This window comes from Urocampus carinirostris, chromosome 12 (assembly GCF_059441175.1).
Source record: "Urocampus carinirostris isolate Australia breed hairy pipefish chromosome 12, RoL_Ucar_1.0, whole genome shotgun sequence".
Lineage (NCBI taxonomy): Eukaryota > Metazoa > Chordata > Actinopteri > Syngnathiformes > Syngnathidae > Urocampus > Urocampus carinirostris.
Genome location: NC_142360.1, coordinates 11265238 through 11287668, shown reverse-complemented (window position 1 = coordinate 11287668; position 22431 = coordinate 11265238). Strand labels below are relative to the sequence as shown.

General features: G+C 38.9%; 1 protein-coding gene across 1 annotated transcript; it reads left to right on the top strand.

The window, feature by feature from the left end:
* The first annotated feature begins 942 nt into the window (after positions 1-942).
* On the top strand, positions 943-21774 carry LOC148354934 (sex comb on midleg-like protein 2). Its single transcript, XM_088349950.1, has 15 exons — positions 943-1083; positions 2672-2772; positions 2879-2938; positions 3061-3131; positions 4622-4856; positions 5880-5968; positions 6045-6288; positions 6903-7174; positions 8367-8466; positions 8543-8746; positions 9722-9886; positions 10938-11066; positions 14794-15000; positions 15226-15386; positions 19203-21774. Exons 2-15 carry the CDS (start codon positions 2751-2753, stop codon positions 19326-19328), a joined length of 2085 nt encoding a protein of 694 aa, XP_088206076.1. The 5' UTR covers positions 943-1083; positions 2672-2750; the 3' UTR covers positions 19329-21774.
* The last annotated feature ends 657 nt before the right edge of the window (positions 21775-22431 follow it).

Sequence of the window (22431 nt, the reverse complement as noted above, 5' to 3'; positions counted from 1 at the left end):
AAATCTAATTTTGCCTAGGTTTGAACAAATTTATTGACACTAATATTAAAATAAAACAATCATGACAATCACAACAGCAATCAAGCACAATCATAATATTATGTTCCAATATGATGTTATTACCAGCAAACACATAGTGAGGATTTGAAAAACCCTTCTCGAAAAACCTATTAGCAATCAAACATATTCACAATTTCATTAAATGACATCTTTGTTAGTGTCAATAGATCACCAACAACAGAAAACAATTATGACCAACACAACAGCAATCATGCATATTCACAATATTATATTCCAATATGACGATTTTAACAACAAACACAATGTGAGGTTTGAACAACCTTTCTCGAAAAACTCAATAGCAATCAAGCATATTCACAATTTCATTATATAACATCTTTGTTAGTGTCAATAGATCCGTCCAGGCCAAAGTTGATTGTCCTTGGTCTGAAAAAATCCACCGACTCCAACAGCAGCAAAAACAAAACCGACATCAATTAAACAATTTCAGAGTTATTTTCTTTCAACAGTAGTTAACCAGCGTGTAAAAGGCAATACTATTGTGCAAGGGCGTAGCTCTGCCATCCCACCCTCCCAAACAGCACTCTTACAGTCCTCTTTTTGGGTCTTCTCCAGGCCGTTGCTGCCGGGACTCCCACAGTGTAGCTTCCGCTGCTGTCGGGACTCCCACAGTGGGTCCTCTCAGGCCGTTGCTGCCGGGACTTCTATGAAAATACCTCAGCGGGACAACACCGGTTCCCGTAACTCTCCGGAATGCCAAATTCACAACTTCCCGACACTTTCACAACATGATTGGATGATGATAACACAAATATATTTTGATTGGCTGTCTTCCCGACAATTGCCAAACTCTCATTGGCCGCCGTTTACCCCTTATCCAATCAAATCCTCGTGTCGATCGTGAGCGTCCGATCTTTTAGCACACGTTACATGCGTGTCATTCGCACACGCACACAAAACAGTGGAGGGAAAAAATGGCAGCTGGCGATTAGGAGGAAGAAAAACAAGTGCTTAAATATTTCTCATTTTATTTATTTATTTTTCCCAAGAAAGTCGGCGCAGGTAAGTTTTTTTTCGCTGCTTACGGAATGAAACGGGTTTAGAGAAGCTATCACTTGAGGGGTGAAAAGAAGAGTTAGTTACATTTATCGGGACAAAGGTGAGGAGGATATTGCCCTCCTTCGTGGAAAAAGGGAGGAAAAAAACGAAAGAAAAGCTAGCTAACCTTGTTAGCACTCGCGGCTAACTTGTCAATAAGAGGGCTCTGGCTATTACCTAGCACAGTAATGTACTGTACTGGATGGCGTAATGTTCGTACGTCATCGCTGTGTCCGTAAGACCCTCCCGAGGCGAATTAAGTTTATATATGTTTTTTTTCTAAAGCTATATACTTATTTATTTTTAGTTTGTGCCGTATGTACAATTTGTATTTCCTTATTACATAACTTAGAGCATTGGAAGCGATTGTAATGTTGCATAATTGTATTGAGTATTGTATACTGCACTAGACGCTTCACAGTCTTTACCATAGCTTGTCTGTGACCCAATCAAATATTTGCAAATGAACGAAAATTAATAAGCACACATGCATACACACAACCTTTACTTTCATTTTGAGTCCGATTTTTTACTCTCGTTTTATTGCTGTAATTACAAATGCCATAAGCAATTTTTCATCAATTAACGACGGAATAAATGAAATTAAGTTAATTTTATAAATAAAAAGAAACCTGGAAGTTGGGAGTGAAACAAAACAAACATTTCTGTGGATTTTCACACACAAGCAAAGAACTTTTACTTTCATTTTGAATGTTTTCTTTTTTCACTCGTCTCATTGCTATATTTATTGACAAAATCAAATGCAAACATAAAAAACGGCGACTGTGCAAATTTGGATTGATAAACAACCAGATAAATGAAAATGAGTTCATTTTCTGAACACAAAGAAACCAGAGGGTTGGGTGTACAATAAAACAACAATTCATGATAATAACTTTAGCAAAAGTAAAATGGGCTAATAAGAAAATATTCATGTTAAAATAATATATAGAAAATAGTGTAATTGTACAATAATAAATGAGAATTAAAGAATGGATTTTTTTAAAGTAAAAGTAGTCTCCAATTGCAATACTGTAATCATTTTCCAAACATAACCGTGTCAAAATTAAGGCTTTGAGATTTTCAAGAAATAATTGTTTTTTTTTAAAAGGATACATCTTGTTTCCCGCAAAAGCATTTTCCCTAATAAAGCTGTAATATTACCAAAAACTAGTATAATCATAGCCTTAAATTGACAGTCACACATAAAAAAATCTAAAAGCATTAAGATATAATTAAGGAATACGGAGCAAGTTTTTATTTTTCATACACAGTTTTAAATTATGTATAACAGGTTTAATTTTACCATTTTATATGTGCATGGTTTTCAAGAGTGAAGCTGTAATATTGTAGCAGGTTTTATTTTTTTTTCGTTTCACAAACTCACATTTGTAATCGGAAATAATACGCAAACTGATTAGAGCTATGACTGATGATATTCGCACGTTTCACGTCGATAAAACAATTAACTTCTGAAACCTTAATTGTGATGCATTTTTTTCAAGGATGCATTGATTACAATTGTATTCTACTTTCTGAAATACTTTTAAAGAAACAAAAAAGCTTGGGAGCTGAAGAAGCAGCTTAGCGGCCCCATATCAAGTGTCACCATTGGACACCTGGCTGACAACATGGGAAAAACACAGATAAAAGGCAAGCAACAAGACACAATTAAAATATATTTGATGTGACAAGCACACAACTGACTAAAAGTCCTGCCTTTGATTTCATATTCGTTTTTTTTTTATTTTTAATTTAGATCAAAAGGATGGCAAAAAAGATAAACAAACAATGGGGACAACACCAGAAGTTACCAAAGGCAAGTAATTGTTTTCAATTTAAAGAAAAAATAAATTTTGTAACCACACCAACAGTGTTTTGTTTAACACAAATAGTAATTAATAATTTTAAGGTTGACCTCAAATATGTTTTTTTCTTTAGAGTCTTTCACCTGGGATGACTATCTAAAAGAGACGTCATCGACGCCGGCACCAAAAAGTTGTTTTCGTCAGGTATGGTTTTGTCATTTTGGTTGAATTGTAACAGTTTTTTTTTTTTTTTTTTTTTTGAATATTTTTTTTTTCTTAGTGATCTCATTCTCATTTTTTTCTACATTTCTAAATACTTGTTTATATGGTCCATATTCTTAGCTGTTATTCATTATTCATTGTCTTACTGCTGTAAAAAAAGTAATTTCCCCAATGTGGGACGGATAAAGGATTATCTTATCTTATGTGTCCCGCCAAAGTTTTTAATTTGTGTTGCTTTAACAGTTTGAAGTGTCACAAAACATTATAAAATCTGTCGTCTTTACTGTTTGTGATTTTGGAAAACAAGCCAACTTTCTGTAGCCAAATACTTAAGATTAAAAAAGAACTCTAGAGACAAACTTTTTTTTTCCTGGAAAAGAACAAAGTCCTCCTATGTAGGAGCTCTTGTTCTTCTCCTGAGATAGAATACAAAAATCTACAACTCTTCAAAGATGATTTAAAAAATGAGAGACAGATTGGGGAATTCTTCTTTTAAAGATAAAAAGAAACTTTCCATACCTTATGCAGTGTCTGAAACTCATGACAAAAAGTTACCGGACACTAGGGCAGACAACTCTGAAAAGTTGCCAGCCATAAAGTTGCCTGCCCCATTTTTCACAATTTGAAACATAATAAGACGACTAATCGCAAAAAAAAGCCATTATTGCAAAGTATTACGGATTTATAATCAGAATATATAACAGAACAACAGTTTAAAATTAAGTGTATTATAAATCTACTTATAACATTCATTGCATGTATATGACATTGCTGTTTTCCATCTGCCATCAGTATGTTCCTGTATTTACTCATCTTCATTCATGCAATGTTTGCATTGGGTCGTCTGGTACAAGCCACGTGAACTCCTCTTTCCACAATGCTTTTAATGTACATTTACGTTTTGTAGCATCATAAATTTTGTTAGCTGATTTTCAATCTTTCTTCTGGGGCTGAGATTTTGGCTTGATTCCCAACCACTTATCAATGTTTCTTGTGTTCTCTGTGCGTCTACTTTGGAAAATTATATGCAAATGCACGACCTTAGAGTGCTCGGGTAAGTCCGGAAGCACGAAGTTATTCGATGCAGGCTTCTGATTGGCTGCCGAGTATGCAAATTTCAAAAAGAACCTAACAACATTTTGAAATCGGAATAATACAAACTTTTGTTTGAAAAAAAAAAATCGTGTTTTTTTTTTTTTTTCTTCTTTTTTTTCTTTCTTTTTCTTGAAAAAGTTGTCGGCCACCCAGGCGGAGACGTTTTGTAAGTTGTCCGCCAGACGTAAAAGATGCACGCCCCAGGCGTCTGGGCAGACGTTATTTCAGACACTGCCTTATGGCTTTTTCATCTTTTAGGCGATAATGTAAAACAACATCTTCCACTTCAATCAATTGGGGACTGCTGTTTAGGTTAGCAACAGGGTAGTGATGCGGTTCTTCACATCCCGCCTCTTTATTTTTCCGTATGAAATCAGGCTCTCGTACCACCGTCCAACGACTTCAAGGTGGGAATGAAGCTGGAGGCCCATGATCCACGCAACTCAACCTCTGTGTGCATTGCTACAGTCATGGGCATGACTGGCGTTCGCCTGCGCCTTCGCCTGGATGGGAGCGACAACAGCAACGACTTTTGGCGCCTGGTGGACTCCAATGACATCCAGCCTATTGGCACGTGCGAGAAAAACGGAGACATGCTGCAGCCGCCACTGGGTAAGAATGGTGTCCTCCGCAACTGAGATGACTTTGGGGCATTATAGTTCACAAATGTTGTCATGAAAAGTTTTAAAATTCAAAAACACAGTGTAAACTTTATCTGTAATGGCCATGATCTACATTTTTGGGATGCACAGGTCCCACTGATAATGGTTTAAAGAACTTATTTTACTTTGAGATCAAAAACTCTTTTACAAGAGCCTGACCAAGAAACAACTGCATCACACAAAATAAGACAGAATGCAAATACAAACAAATCAAATCAGGTTTATTTGTAGAGCTCTTAATCACAAAGAGTCTCAAAGGGCTGCGCAGACCACAGATGATTTTAAACCACAGACTATTATGACACCACCCGCTGATCTAAAACCTACATGAGGGCAAGGAAAAACTCAATAAAGTCAACATGAGGAAAATGAAGAAACCTTGAGAAGGGATTGCACATGAGGTAATCCCCCTTCCAGTATGACCAGGCTGCAATGGATGTTGCAATAACAAATAATAAACAGATATTGTCAACATAAAATATAGGCTATTCATATGCTATAGAATAGAAGTGTGTTTTAAGCTTAGATTTAAACATTTCCACTGAGGTTGCAGATCGAATCTCAGGGGGAAGAGCATTCCACAGCACTGGAGAACGCTCCCGAACCTGCGGATCTCTTCTTGGCTCTTGGGATCACTAGTCGAGCAGCATTTTCAGACCAAAGGCTCCGGACAGGGACATAGGGGGAAATTAAATCTGAAAGATATGAGGGAGCAACCTAAGAAATAAAAAAAAATCTAAATCAAATTAGTCAATAAGATCTGGGAATTCTTTGGACAACAATTCTTGGGATTAATCTGGACAGAAAAAAATGCTTGATTGTTAATGTCTCTTTGAACAATAGCTATTTATTTGCAGCTTAAAACTGCTCTGTAAGAACAAAATCAAGTTTTTTTAATAATGTTTAAAATCTTAGTTGGTTTTTACTTTAAAAACAATCAACTTAAGTCAAATCTTGTTTTTGTTTTCTTCAGGATTTCGCATGAATGCTTCCTCGTGGCCAATGTTCCTGCTAAAAACTTTAAATGGAGCAGAGATGGCTCCTGGAACTGCCTTCATGAAGGTTTCCTTACCGCGACGGGTATCAGCAATCAATCACTCCAATTCAGTTGTCGTAATGATATCATTCTTATTTTCAGGAGCCCCAACGCCCCCCACAAAACGGCTTCAAAGCGGGCATGAAGCTGGAGGCGGTGGATAAGAAGAACCCACACCTCATCTGCCCCGCTACCATCGGCGAAGTGACTGGCGACGAGGTTTTTGTCACATTCGATGGGTGGAGGGGTGCCTTCGACTACTGGTGCAAATATGATTCGCGGGACATCTTTCCTGTTGGTTGGTGCTCTCTGACCAAGCACAGCTTACAGCCCCCTGGGAACAGCGGTAAGGATCCCTTTTTTGCTGATTCAGCCTTATACAGATTCTAAAAGAAAGAACTATTGCATTTTCTGGAATAAATGATGAATCCAAGAAAAAAACATATTGGCAAGAAATTTGAAAGTGTGCCATTTTGTTTATCATTTGTACCACTGGTGGTCTATTAGTAAAAGGTAGGCACCCGCACTGCCAGTATTCAAGTTTAATTCCCATTGCATCCAATTTTTTGCGATCGAATGATCAATCATTGCATTCATATTTGCCATAAATGTATAAGGAGCCAAATACACATGGCAGCTTTTACTATAGTCTCCTTTTCATGTGCAGTTGCTCCCATTGTAGTCTTAATTTCATGCACCTTATACATGACAGAAGACTTTTTGGTGGGGTGCCTTATTATGCAGAAAGTATAAACAATTTGATAACACAACAAAGCACATCAGGACAAGACAATGTGGAGGAGAACAGGGAGAAACAAAAAACAAACAAATAGACATGACATGAATGGGAATATGGAGAAAATAGAAAACCTGACCAACATGGAACAAATCTATGTAAAAATCAGGTCAGCGTGAATAAAATACAGGGCATCAAACTAATGGTTTCGTGATTCATTGCAGTCACCCTGACAAAGACCCCGCCTACCTCAACCTCATCACCTTCCAAGCCCAGCAGGCGCTCCTTGCAGGCCCCTTACAGACTCCCTAACCCGCTGCCCCAGCTGCCTGTCAGGAAGGGAGTCCGTGGGCGTCGCCCCAAGAGCGAGACTCTTGCCCTTCTCAAAGCAGTGGCTGAAGCCGCCACAGCCCCCAAGAATGGTAGCGGCGTTGTACGGGACGTAGAGCTCGCGCGCCGGCCACAAAGGAAAAGAGGCCCGAAACCCGGAGGCAAGGTGAGCTAGTTGGACACTCTACATCAAAGGACCAAATTGACCATAAATTTAATCTCAAATAAATGTGAATGTAGAATTATGTTTTGGTTGGTTAGTGCAGCAGCACGGCGCTGCAGTGGTTAGCGCGTGTGTGGCACAGTTCTGAGGTCATGAGATCGAACCTCCTCTGTGGAGTTTGCATGTTCTCCGCGTGCTTGCGTGGGTGTCCTCCGGGCACGCCGGTTCCTCCCACATTCTAAAAACATGCATGTTAGGTTCATTGGCCGGTCCAAATTGTCCCTTGTTGTGATTGAGCGACCAAATTGTCTGTCCCTGTGTGCCCTGCGACTAGCTTGCAACCAGTTCAGGGTGTCTCCTGCCCACTGCCCGAGGATGGCTGGGATGGGCTCCAGCACCCCCGCGACACTACTGGGGATAAGTGGTGCAGATAATGGATGGATAGGTAGTGCAGTGTTTATCAACCAAATGAAACATCAAGCCATTAAATTATCATGTTGCCCAAATTAGCAAGTAAAAGTTTTTAAAATTTGTGGCTTACGGGGCACTACAGGTTATTTTTTTCCCCATGTTTTTTTTACCTGTTGCACTGTAAATTTTATTTGTTTAACATAAAAATAGCAACAATAATACTTAAAATTTGCAAACATTACCAGCCATTGGAACATTTGTTTTTAATATATGCTAACATTGTTTTGATAAATTAAGAAAATCATAATTGTAATCAGCAAAATTATTTGCAGGGTTTTTACTTTATTTGATGTATTATTATTTTTGCAGTGCAATCTTAAACAGTTTAATCATACAAAATACAAATAACTACTTTCCTCTATTACCTTATGATTACCTATACCTATATATATTATATATTACCTATATGATTATCATATAAAAGTGGGGAAAAAAGAAATGTGCTGCCACCTACTGATATGGGGGAATGATATAGCCCTTTGAGAATCCTTGTGATTAAGGGCTATACAAATAAACATGACTTGTCTTGACTTTTAGTCGCTCAGTTGATCACTGGAAGAAAGCAAACTCAATGGCCTGCCTTTTTGCAGAAATAAAATTGGGTAGTTTCCCATTGCACACTTGTGTATCCCCCGGCAAACAAGTTGGAAAAATCTTGGTTAGTGTACTGCGCTTGAGTATTTCAACATTATAGTACACTTGTGTACCTTTCTGTGTGTTTTAGCGAAAAGCCAAGATTCTGCAAAGCTTTTCGCATCCAGGTGGACCCGCTATTCAGATTCAGCCTGGCAGCCCCGCTAGCCTGCCCACTGTGGTATCAACAGGTGCTCATATCACGTCTATGGTTGCCGTTGGTTGCAATACAGTATATTCTTACGTTTCTTTGCTTTTCCATGCCAGCGTGTGTGTATGTCAACAAACACGGCAACTGTGGCCCACACCTGGACCGCAAGCAAATTCAGCATCTTCCAGACCATTTTGGCCCAGCACCCGTTAACTCCGTCCTCCAACAAGTTGTACAGTCCTGTTTAGACTGCGCATACAAGCCCCAGGTTTTGCTCGGAGCTTTGGAAACGCACTCGGGAGTCGGGAAGGTAGTCAGAGGTAACGCACACAACATCATGATCACTTGAAAGACACAGACCCGCAAAAAGTTTAACTTTAGACGATTCAAGTTTGTTGATCATGTTTCATCCTACATTGGCAAAATAATCTCAATATATGTTGAGGGCACAATTAATGTTGTCCAAAAATTATGTTTGGTGATTTGAGAGGTTTTATTTAGGCCAAATTAGTAGTTTTAAATACATAGTGGCATCCATAGAAAATCATGTAGTATTTTGTGGGGCTCAGTTCCTAGCGTAATTTGGATATTCGCAATAGGACTTGGTCCCGCCCACATAACGTGATGCGTATCTGTATATTTAGTTTTCCTTTTTTGTGTTGGACTAAGATCAGGGAATGCCATTTATCAGTCAACTATGAGCATGCAAAGCCATTTGAGATCATTTAGTAGGCTGAACAAATACATCCATCCATCCATTAGCTGCACCGCTTATACTCAGTAGGGTCACGGGTGTGCTGGAGCCTATCCCAGCCGTTTTCAGGTTGTGGGCAGGGGACACCCTGTGCTTGACCCTAGTGGCAGGGCACACAGAGACGGACAACTCACTCGCTCATTCACACCCAGGGACAGATTGAACCGGCAAATTAACCTCACATGCATGTTTTTGGAATGTGGGAGGAAACTGGAGGGCAAGCACGGGTAGAACATGCAAACCCCGCACAGGAAGGCTGGTAGCTTATTTTGTTCCCATGACCTCAGAAATGTGCCGCAGACACGCCGCCACTATAAAAATACATTTTACATGATATCTTCTGTTTTCTCAAATAGTTGTGCCATCCAATTGCATAAAAATTTGATCTACCTTCAACTTTTTTTATGCATTCATCCCAGTTTATTTATTATTGTTTACTCGCTTTGTCGCTTACCAAAACAGCAGCATGAACCAAGAAGATATACAGTCTGGGAGCTGAAGTGTTCTCTGGATAGTGTTAAACTGAACTTGTCATCCCCAGTGAGAACGGACCGAGGTGTCCGTATGGTCAAGCTGCCGTCGGCCTCCAGCGCCGCCTTTGTGTTGCGCTTTTTGGAAACGGTGTGCCGCCATCTGCAATGCGACAACTTGTTCAGTAGCAAGCCATTCACCCACTTTGCTGGTTCCTATGACAGTACCAAGTCAGGTAAATACATTACATACATACTTTCTCCTCATGAAAAGCACACAATAGTCCAATGATAAGTATCCACAATGGAAGACGTTTTGTGCAATGTTTTCCAGACCTCTTACCGCAAAACAAAAGACTGCTATTTTTCGTCACAAAGACAAAACTAGTTTTAGGTGCAGAAGAAAACACAAAAAGTTATATTTTGCCCCTACCAAACGCCAAAGGCCAGAGGCTAAATGAACCATAGTTACATTAGTAACTTCGTTTTGTGATGATGCTGCCTTTTGGTTTCAAATAATAATTCAATAAAAATAATTGTTTTCATTGAATTACAAATATGTTTTCTTTGACAAAAGAAAGAGATAATGAATCAATTCCATCAGTCTTTTTCAGAAAAAAATCTATTTCATTGTGGAATGGGGATGGATCTGAGTAACTGAATTACGGGCTTGTAGAAATTAGTTCAATAAAACATTATCGTATATTATGGATATAAGGTTCCCGAGGATTTTTAAAAAGTTTCAAAAAGCATTGTATTCATTATTCTAAAAAAGGCCTTAATTGGCATTAAAATGTCTTTAATCCAAATTTTATAAGTCTTAAAAAATGTGATCATTGATCTAAATATAGTTAAAAAGATTTGTCAATTGTTTTTTAAATAGTAATTTACCGATTTTCTTTTGTGGCAACATTGCGTGACCACAATAACGGATGGTGATATGGTTTCAATCAGGTCTTTCACTCTGCCCCTAATACACATGGCAACTTTAGACAGATATTTTTACTTTGGACCTGGGTTAGTGCAAAATTAACGGGAAATTGCTGTCCGACGTTTTTCGCCATGGTAAAAAAATGCCAAGTAATGTGTATAAGGCGGAATGTATTGTGCGCAACAAATATTTGTGTTTTTTGTTTGTTTAAATTGTAATTTCTTTTGTCCACTTGATTTTAAATTTGATTTCAAGAGGCATTAAAAAAGTAGTAAAAAGTCTTATATTTAACTTGCTTTAATCTGTACAAACCCTGGGATAAATCCTACAAGTTATCATGTTGTATCTACTTCCAGTTAAAGAGGAGGCGATGGACCTTCCTGCGGTGGCCCGGCCAAGCAAAAGAAGCCTGGCAGGGGTTTCGCCTCCTTATGCTGCGCCGCTCTCGCCCAAACATTTACGCACGGATGCCCATCCTTCGGAAGGTAGTTGTGAACCCTCTTTCATGACACTATTATTTCTTCTTGGGACAAAAGCAGACAACCATGAAACATCATTTTACCCATGCTGCTTTAATAAAAATGTAGGATTTATATTTATATGATTCATCAAGTGCTCTGATTAGGAGTATGAGGTAAATCTTTATAAATACCTTTAAATATTTTTTTCATTGTGGGAATTGACATAAATGACTATACCTGCACGGCTCGCATGGACATGATAAAGAGGCCACGACCCGCAGATGTTTGTTCTTTCAAGGCGTACAGTTTCTTCTGAGCCTTTGCAGGATGCTCTTGTTCTCATTAATTCTTCTCATGATTATTTGTATAGCCCTTCATCACAAAACGTCTCAAAGTGCTGTACAGTCTCCAGCAGGCAGTAATAGCAACGTAATATGATTTTTTTTTTTTTTTTTATTCTTTTTGACAGAGCCACACCATATAGTTTAAGACAAAATTAAACAAAAACGGCAGACCCACCATCCAGACATTTATTTCACTCTGTGACTTGAGGTGATTTGATAAAATTTAAGAAAATATAGTTATGCAAGACCCTGTGTCCCATCTCAACAAATATACCACTTTAAACTTGTCTACCTACCGCAGTTACTTAAGATCGTTGAGGCTCATTTTTACTTTATTTTTGTTAATAATCATTACAGAACAATGTGCAAGATGTCACAAAATACTGCAAATTAAAAGTTTCCAGCTCTACAATATTTCCATTTAGCGCACTAGACACATTGCGAGAGAGAGAAGGAAGTGTGCAGTGTGTTAAGAGATCCGCCCACCCTTACCGCTTACCCAAACAAATTGTTCTATATACTTTGCTGTTGCTTTGTGAAGTTTTGTGGGTTTTCATCTCAAAGTGTCTCCACAGTGAACATACATTATGTAATGAACTTCCACGTAATGGATTCCTTAGCGACCTGCAACAAAAACAGGGTGTGTTGGTGTGACACCTTGCCTGTAAACTGTAGTGAAGTCTGTGCCCTTTATATACTGGACCAAACTAGTTCAAGTATTACAATAGGTTTGCATGTGCCTTACTCTGGTAAGTGCATACAATAATTGTAACAGATGAAATTTAAATCATTATAGTTGTATCTCCGTGCTCTATGTACTCATGAAAAGAGTCTTCTGACCCCTGAACTACAGACTAAGTGAAAAAATATTGTTCCACTGGCTATTTCTAGGTATTCTTAAATACCTCTTGATCAGGGGTCGCAACCTATGACATGCGTGCCACTGCTGGCACGGTGAGGGGTTAACCAGTGTCGCGCAAGCGGACGGCAAAATAATAATAATAATAATGATAATGATAATAATGATTATATTTTAAAAATGCGCATTTTTACCCGATATTTAGACATTTTCAGTTGCGCGCCGTGTTATTTAGAGGCTTTACATTAGCGCCCCTCCGCCTCTGCTTTGTGTGTCAGTGTGTGTTTGCGTGGCGCCTCGCAGAGGAGAGATCTGTGTTTTAACCCAGCCAATGAAACACACATGCGCGCGATAAATAAACGAATCATGACGGCGAAAACATCTCGTTCTTTCCAGCCAGCGTGGACAGACAAATGGGGCTTTGTGCAAAAAGACCATGCTTTTTTTCTGCATTATGCCTCGAGAGCGTTGTACCTCGCACAGCAAGTCTTAAACCTCATTACGAGACGAAACATGAACATGAATTCAAGGATGAGTCTGACAAGGCGGAGACATTAAAACGCGCTGTGTCAAGGTACGGAAAATAACACCACCACTGAAGCAAGGTAGCACATTGCTCATTGCATCACTCGGCACAGAAAACCATTTACTGAGGGCGAATATTTTAAAGAACCCTGTGTGTGCGTGTATGCGTGCGCGCGGGTGCCTTCTGCTTTGCTGCTGTTATTTCAAGTTTTGATATCATTGATGAATAGTATGGTAGCGGTCCATAACACTTGTTTTTTGATTGTAATTCATTGTTTATGAAAAATGGTTACCGTAAATTCCGGACTATAAGCCGCTACTTTTTCCCCAAATGTTCAGCCCTGCGGCTTATTCAGTGAAGCGGCTAATTTATGGAATTTTTCTAACGGCCACCAGCAGCGCAGGAGTTTAAAAGGTAAGATTAAGACCAGTTGAATATGTGCGCCAAGAAAGACTGCAATCTCTAAATTTTAGCATATATTTTCTGTAAAGTCAAGTTATGTTCCGATACTGAGGAAGATGCCATTGATAGTGACAGTTGTAAGAAGGAAGTTCAAGACGATTTACCGTGAAATTCTCATGTACGGGGTGCTTTTTTTTCACAGGTATGTTTGATACATTGCGAGCGTGATCATACTAGCGTGTTGGTACCTTTCAAAGGCACGGTTTGTGATGAAAGTTATATTATTATTATTATTAAAGCTTTGAAAACTCTCTCGGTGTACCGTCTTTCTTTGTAAATATGTGTAACCATGTATAATATGTATTTGCAACTTTATATTTTTGTAATGTATTTATTTTAGAGATTTATTCTGTTATGTGTTCTACGGACGAATCAAAAATAAGGGGCGGAGAAAACGCGGCCTGATGGGAAATGTGGTAAAGCTGAGTTACCGGTAGATCTGTCTGTTGTTGCAGCGGACAATAGTGGATATATATTTTTCCCACCCTTAACTTTGGAAATATACATTTTGTTTCCTTGGATTACTTTCAACGGGACCCCGACTTTAAAAGTGAATCATACCTTAATTACCGGTATCATTTGCTAATTGTGATGTCAATTGTGGTTTTGAATTTGAATACTATTTATGAAGTTACAATCGTGTACTATCTATGTAGTTACTATTGTGGAACTTATCGGGAACGGTGCATTCACACTGATCGCTGCTTGGCTCTGTGGCTAGGACCTTGACTCAGCCTCTTGGCTGAGAGCAAGTGTTTCAGCCCCTTGGCTTTGTAGCGTATTATGATTTGACCGATAACGGATAATGGATAATTGATAAAGAATATAGATCAATAAACCTTACAAAATCCCCCCACCCCTACAATTGTGGAATTTACAGTGTGGCCCGGGTTTAACTTGTGATTGTGTCGCAAGTTTGAGTATGGGCGCCCGCGGCTTGTACATGGGTGCGGCTTGTATAAGAACAAAAAGTGGTGGGTGCGGCTTATGGTCTGGAATTTACGGTAATTCTGGTGCATTCTTGTGGTAAAAAGTTGAAGTCATGGATGGCTACAGGCCTTTCCACTTGTTATTCACATTCAATTATTTAGTTGATTGATGAACAAGAATAGTGGAAGATAAATTGGTCAGTTATACGATTGAAATATATATCCATGTTGTATATTTGGACTGGTGTAAAATTACAGCTCTGTTGGATATTAAAAAAATGTTGTGCGAGTCATTAATCTTGGTGTGGCACACTGATTTACAAGGTAATTTGAAAGTGGCACTCCACACCAAAAAGGTTGCTGACCCCTGCTTTAGATGTAATTATGCTAGGCTAAATTTATTTAGCTAACATTGTTTACATCACTAAAAAGTCATAGTGATAATTTGCCACATTATCTTAGAGCATAGTGAATAATCTTCAATAAAAATGTGTTAAATAAAAAAATAATAATACAATACATCCACGAAGCATGCTGAAATGGGGATGTTGTTTTTTAAAGCAAAGTTTGAGCTTTTAACAACTGATTTTAATTACCAAATTCATTATACGTTTTTTTTTTCCTGTTCCAGCTGAGACCCTGCCAAATGAAGACAACGCCTTGATGAAAGCAGAGCACTACATGGGGTCCGCTTCCAACTCCATGACACCTCGGTCACAAATGGCCCGCAGTTGTTCGGAGTATCTGTCCTCACCGTCTGGTCCTGCACCCGTGATGCGCCGACTTGCTTCTAATCCCTCCGAGTTGGCGTCAACGCAGTTGCTTAGGAGAGTTGAAGGTGCGTGGATCAAAGTTCTTCAGTTTGTTCTACCTTCTTTAATATATATATATTTTTTACATATGTAACATTTTTAATGATTGAAAAGCAAAACCCTAAAAGTGGCTGCTGATATTTTTAAGTTATTGTCCATTCAAAAAAAAGAAAGAAAAAAAAAAAAGCATATTGACAACTTAATCCAATGCCTTGATTGTGTCACCGCTAAATCTTCCCATGGGGCTGCAGCCAGCTCCACCACTGGTCCAGAAAGCAGCGCCACGGAGAAAGAGAGCTGGCACATGCCGGCTAAAAACCCGGTTTCCTGGTCCGTTGATGAGGTCATGCAGTTTGTGAGGGAGGCAGATCCTGCGACATTGGCACCGCATGCAGAATTGTTTCGGAAACATGTAAGTTACTATTTTCGACCCATTTTCAATATGTAAAGTCAAGTCACATTTATCTGTGTAGCCCTTTAAAAAAGTCTCAAATGGCTTAACAGACCACCATTACAACACCCCCTGATCTGAAACCTACATGAGGGCAAGGAAAAACTCAATAGCCTCAAGATGAGTAAAATTAAGAAACCTTGAGAAGGTGCCGCACAAAAGGTTATAGGATGACCAGGTTGCAGTTGATGTTGCATAGGTCTTCAACAGACAATACACAGTCATCATTAACATTAAATATAGGTCAAGTCCCATCTATTTGTAAAGGACTGCACAGGCCACAGTTACACTATCCCCTGAAATCGAGATACGGGCAAGGAAAAACTCAAAACCTCACCTTGAAAAAGGGCCGCAACTAAGGATTATTCTAATAATTGATTGATCTTACGATAATTTTTTCGATAAATCGAAATCAATTAATCGAATTTTAAAAAAACACAATCATTTTTTCTTTATTCAAATATTGACATTTTTTGTACAAATAAAAAATAGTGCTCAAAACAGAATATTCTACAAAATTAAACATGAAAGAATCTGTGTTTGTCAAATAATAAACCGAATACATACAAATGTATGCTTTACACCTGCATTAATCTATACATATTTTATATATATATATATATATATATATATATATATATATAAGATGTACTGGTATATATATATATATTTAAACATATTATATATACGCACCTTAAAGTCGCATCTTAAGCAGACTAGGAGCCAATGCATGTTAGCCAATATAGGAGTGATATAGTCAAACTTTATTGTCTCGGTTAAAACTTTTAGAGACCAGAGAGCAATACATTACAGTAATCAAGCCAAGAAGTAATAAACGCATGAATTATTATCCTAGCATCTGATTGTGACAGCTTTGGCTGAATCTTTGCAATATTGCGAAGGTAGAAAAAGCTATCCTAGTCACGCAAACACACACTGACACACTGTATTTGAAACGACAGATTAGGCCGGTCCAAATTGTCCCTAGGTGTGAATGAGCGAGCGAGTTGTCTGTCTCTGTGTGCCCTGCGATTGGCTGGCAACCAGTTCAGGGTGTCCCCTGCCCACTGCCCGATGATTGCTGGGATGGGCTCCAGCACCCCAGCGACCCTACTGAGGATAAGCGGTGCAGCTAATGAGATGAGATGAGATGCGATAACATCGAGATTTTTCACCGAGTCACTTTGGCCAAATTCCTCAGTATAATAACAGAATGTCCAATTGACCCCTTCCTGCCGAAAAATCTCGACCGACGCAGCAGGTAGTAGATCGGGGGTCGCCAACGTGGTGCCCCCTAAGGAGGATTAAGGTACCCATGGAACTGTTCTGAAAATATCGCAAAATGTTCTGGGTCATTGTGATTTTCTAGTAAAATGATTTTTGGGTTTTACTGAGTCTATATAACCCAATTTTTAAAAATTAACTTGGTAACAACATAGCAGTAACATGATACATAATTGATAATAACATGATAGTTATTTTAGAAATTCAAATTAATAAATACAAGTTCATTAGATTCATGGACAAAAAAATATATTCAAGTGTTGCTAATTCTTTTTAAGCAATTAAGAGAATAGAATAAGAATCTGCTCGTGTATTAAAAATATTGGTATTGTTATTTATTTTACAGGAAATGCAACAAAATAAATTCCAATTCATGGGTTTTAGAAAGTAAATGAGCAAAAAATGTGCAGATTTTTTAAGCTTCACACATTTTTCGGTAATTAGCAAGCTATATAGCTGTTTTTTTACATCTATCTAGCTCACAATTTGTCTTTTTTTGCTAGTTATCAGGCGAAGGTTTGGCCTCATTTATAATTAGCCATCTCACATTTTTCAGCTTTCTTTCTGGCTATTTAGTTGGCTCTTTTAGCTAGCTAGCTATCCTCCATTTCAGTTTTTTACCTGTAAACCTTTCTAGCTAACTATCAAGCTACCTTTTAGCTATTTAGCAAACCGTCTGGCTATGTTGCTAGTTTAGAAATTCAAATCAAACTGAGTGCCCTTTTCACTAATTAGTAACAAAAAGTAGCTCTCGGGTGGAAAAGGGTTGGAGGCCCCTGTTCTAGATGAGCTGCGTACATCAGGTCTAAGTGCCATTACGACGACTTGGTACGCATGCGCCGTGCAACATTCAGGCTCGTCCTTCTCCCTCAAGAGCAAGAAAACAATAGTATGAGGTCAACATCACTCATGAGGTATAGAATATAGGTCTGACTTAACCCTAGATTTAAACATATCCACTGAGGTTGCAGAGTGTATATCAGAGGGCAAAACATTACACAGCACTGGGGCCCGAATGGAGAACGCTTTCCAACCTGTAGATATTTCTTAGATCTTTGCTCTTGGCATCGTGAGTAGACCAACAGTTTCCAAACGTAGGCTCTGAGCAAGAACACAAGAGGCAACGATATAAGAAAGATAAGAGAGGGCGAGTCCATGCAAAGTCTTTGTATCCAAGCAACAGAATATTAAAATCACATTTTAAACTGACAGGGTACCAGTGCAGGTTAGCATAATTGGGGTAATATGATCAAATATTCTTGTCCCAGTTAAAATCATCGCTGGAGCATTTTGCACCAGCTGCAAACTTTTGATGCTAGACAACGGGAGACCAGAGAGTAATGCATTACAGTAATTGAGACGGTTGATACAAGCGCATGCATTCTAATTTCGTCATCACACTAAGACAGTCTTTGCAATGTTTTGAATATGGAAAAATAACTTTTCTAGTAATGTTCTTAACATGTAACTGAAACGATAGATAATGGACAAATGTAATACCTTAATTTTTAAATTCAGAATTTTAAGATTTGTTTCCATAGGAATTGTGTGGCTTTGCAGTGGCTCCAAAATGTGTTTTATTATATTCTAAAAAGACAACTGTAACTGTAAGACTCCTTCATTTTCGGTTGCCTGCGCTCTAGACCAGGGGTCAGGAACCTTTTTAACCCAAAGAACCATAAAAGTAATATATTTTTGTTATTATTCTTTTTGGGTTTTGTTTGAGCTTTTGAGAGAGAGCCATACGCATATATTTTAGACAAAAGCAAATTTTTAAGCAAATTTTATTTGACATTCGATGATTTGATCAAATTTATGAAATAATAATTCCAGAGCCTGTGTCCCAATATCAATATAAATATACCACTTAGTTTGTCTGCCTAATGCAGTGTTGAGGCTCATTTTGACTGTTTTTTTGTCCTAAACAAATGGTCTCAAAACAATGAGCGAGCAAAGTTGTTATGTCAAAATGTCACAAAATACTGCAAACAAGAATACCACAGACAGTGCTGGGCCGAGTAAGGAGTGCGTGTACTATGTGCATAGATCCACCAATCCTAACGCTCACCCAATCAAATAGCTCTGAGGGCTTTAGTGGCATTTTTGGGTGTTAAAGTTTGTTATTTTGGGGTTTCTATCATAAAGTATGTCAACAGTGATCGTTTAATGACCTTTCATATAAAGGATTCCTTAGCGACGTACAGCCAAGACAGACTCTGTTGATGTGTTGATGTGACACTTTGACTGTAAACTGTAGTTGAAACTGTATCCTATTTGACTGAGCCACCTTGAGAACACTGTTGCTTTGGCTCCGCATGACAAAATCCGGCTTCGCACATCTCTAAACATGAAAAGCTCAGAGAAGATTTGAGTGAGGGAGTTTTTTTTCCTCTGACCCCGATGTACTCTTTAAAAGAGCCACATATGGCTCGCGTGCCATAGATTCCCGACCCCTGCTCTAGGCACTAACTGCGCCCGTGTGTACTTTCTCAGGAAATTGACGGCAAGGCACTGTTGCTGCTGCGGAGCGACATGATCATGAAGTACATGGGCCTGAAGCTGGGGCCCGCCCTCAAGCTGTGCCACCACATCGAGAGGCTGAAGCAGGGCAAGATGTGACTGGCGCAACAAGAGGACCTCCAGCCTCTCTAGCGTTTACCTTCTCCTGCTTTTGGCTCCCCCAAAGTCAGTGAATGTTGCTCCTCCACAGTGTTCTTATGAATCTTTATAGACCGAACGTGAAGAATGTCTCCCAAAACATGTTACACACAATTATTTCTGTGTCATGTTTGAAGGATGAACACCGTTATTCACTATATTGGACGGATAGATTTGGGATAGGAATCCAGCCTGCAAAAAGAAAAAGTCATAATTGACACATTTCATAAGTTTTGACTTGCATATCAATTTTAGAGGTCCTGTTTCATTCAGCTGATTTGTTTCAATGGAGGTTATTTGTTACATAGCAATGCTAATGTAATGCATTTCCTATTTTGAAAAAAAGTCTGAACTATTTTAGTAGGTGTTTTTAAAATAGTTAACAGTCCTGCAGCAAATGAGGCAACCTGGACTGTACAAATAACCCGTGCACTGCCCCGTATTTTTGGGGTTTTGGGGAGGATCTTAATGTTTTAGACCAAAATAATGATATCCCGGATAAACAGCTAAAAGGAGTTTTCTATGCTGGGTGGCTGGGCTCTCCTATGGAGATAAAGTGAGAAGCTCAGTCATCCGGGTGGGACTCAGTGTAGAGCCGCTGCTCCTTCCCATTGAGAGGAGCCAGTTGAGTTGGCTCAGGCATCTGACAAGGATGCGTCCTGGAGGCCTCCTTCCTGAGGTATTCCCGGCATGTCCCACCATCAGGAGGCGCCGGGGACAATCTAGGACATGCTGGAGAGTCTATGTCTCTAGCTTGGCCTGGGAACACCTCGGGATCCAAGCAGATGAGCTGGATAAAGTGGCTGGGGATAGAGAATTCTGGGTTTCCCAGCTGAAGCTGTTGCTCCGGCGACCCAATCCCGGAAAATGGATTGACGGAGCTAAAATGTTATTTAAAAACATATTGTAAAGCAATTATTGCAAGAGCATAGTTTTGTCATGGATCGAGATCACGTGCCCCCACCGATATATAGGGCTTGTACGGTTGCTTGAAATCCATGAGAATGATTGGATTTTAATGTTGTTTTTAAGGTTTGAAAAGTGCTTGAATTTTGTGTAAAGTGCTCATAAATGCTTGAAATTTATGCCATGTTTTCAACGAGTCTGCTTGAAATTCAAACTGACACTGCTCACCGGTGGCTTTACTTTGCCATTGCATTTCTTTTCTTCTTCCCTCGTGATTAACTCTAGCTGGCATTAGTTTGCACGGCATTGTCCTATGAAGCGTCATTGCCCCCTATGGGTCGTGCCAAAGAGGACAGGTGCATGCTACACCTAAAGTTACTATGAAATGTGCATTAGTGCAAGGATTATGTATCAATTATGGGCATTTTTCCTGGGCCATGCAAAAATAATGGTGGTATATTCCAGTGGTAAATTGTAATGTAAAGAACTTCCTTCAACTGAAAATTATACGCTACATATTAATGTAATTTTTACCAATACCTATATAGGGAAATATTTGTCTCAGAAACGCATACAGACGCTGCCATACTTACGGTTTATATAAGTATGTTTAGGGCTTGTGTAAGTGACCTGGATTGTTTCGTACCCAAAAAATAAAAATAATTATAAAATAATATGCTCCATAAAGATAAGTTAAGTTACTTTTGGAAGATGAGCTTCAAGAGTTAGACGACTCAAAGTTTCTTGGCGCGCTAGACATGGAGTAAAATATGTTTACACACGAACTAGGAAGAGGCAGCGGATTTCCTTTTTGGAGTGGATACCGGGTGACCTCTCACAGCGCCACACGCCGGTAGCAGCGGAAAGAAGCACTACAGTAATGTTCTCTACAATACAAAATCTAACTTACAGCAATGTCTGGATAATTTTCGACATCCCATAAAGTCGAATGGTCGTAAGTAGGGGAGTGTTTGTATATGCAATTTAGCTAAAATCTATAGGTCATATGTCTTGGTAGATCCACACGCAAGATTAAAAATTGCATACTGTTTGTAAATCTTAGATATATTTTTGGCTCTGCAAAATACAATATTCACACCGGATTTTTTTCTTTTAATGACCCTGGAGAAATTGGAAAATTGCCTTTTGAAAGTCCTTAAAAATGTCCATGAAAAAAGGTGTTCTGACCCTGATATATCCTTGTTTTGTCCCCACCAGTAGTATTTCCTCACGCGCTATGGCCGCACCAATGCCAAGACAAAACCCACGCCTTTGAAGTATTGAGTATTTGGTCCCACAATTTATTCACATTTTTTTGTTTACTATTATTGGGTAATTGTACAAAGCGTCAAAGCAGTGTTGGCAAATGTTAAGTTGCTGCTCCTTTGAGTTACATTAACATAGGAATGTCTTTTAACAAAAAAGAAGCAATAATAAATGGAAAAGTGGCCAAGTTGTAAAACCCCTGATGTCAACAATGTACTTCCCACATGCTCATGTACAAAAGTCAATTCCATTGAAGTTGGGAAAAAGTTTAAAATGTCAGTAAAATTAGAATAGAATGACTTGCAAACCTTTTCTAACCCATATTTAAATGAATACACCACAAAGACAAGATTATCCATGTTCAAACTCATAAACTTTATTTCCATAAGCAAATAATGATAAACTTAGAATTTTATAATTGCAACAAGTGCCAAAGTAGTTGGGAAAGGGGCTTCTTCACCATTGTGTTACATCACCTTTCCTTTTAATAACACTCAATAAACGTTTAGGAAGTGAGGAGACTAGTTGTTGAATCGTTGATAGTGGAATCCTTTCCCATTCTTGCTTTATGTACAGCTTCAGCTGTTCAACAGTCCGGGGTCTCCTTTGTCTTATTCTGCGCTTTATAATGCGCCACACATTTTCAATGGGAGACAGGTCAGGACTGCAGGCAGGCCAGTCAAGCACCCGCACCCTCTTACTACGAAGCCACGCTGTCGTGAGACGTGCAGTGTGTGGCTTGGCATTATCCTGCTGGAAGAAGCAAGGGCGCCCATGGTAAAGATTCTGTTTGGATGGCAACATACTTTGTTCCAAAACCTGAATGTACTTTTCTGCATTAATGGTGCCTTCACAGATGTGCAGGTTACCCATTCCTTGGCCACTCATGCAC

Coding starts and splice junctions, on each gene's coding strand:
- LOC148354934 (XM_088349950.1), top strand. CDS start 2,751: ATGGGAAAAACACAGATAAAAG. Junction 4,857..5,879: donor CATGCTGCAGCCGCCACTGG/GTAAGAATGGTG, acceptor TGTTTTCTTCAG/GATTTCGCATGAATGCTTCC. Junction 8,467..8,542: donor GCCCACTGTGGTATCAACAG/GTGCTCATATCA, acceptor TTTCCATGCCAG/CGTGTGTGTATGTCAACAAA.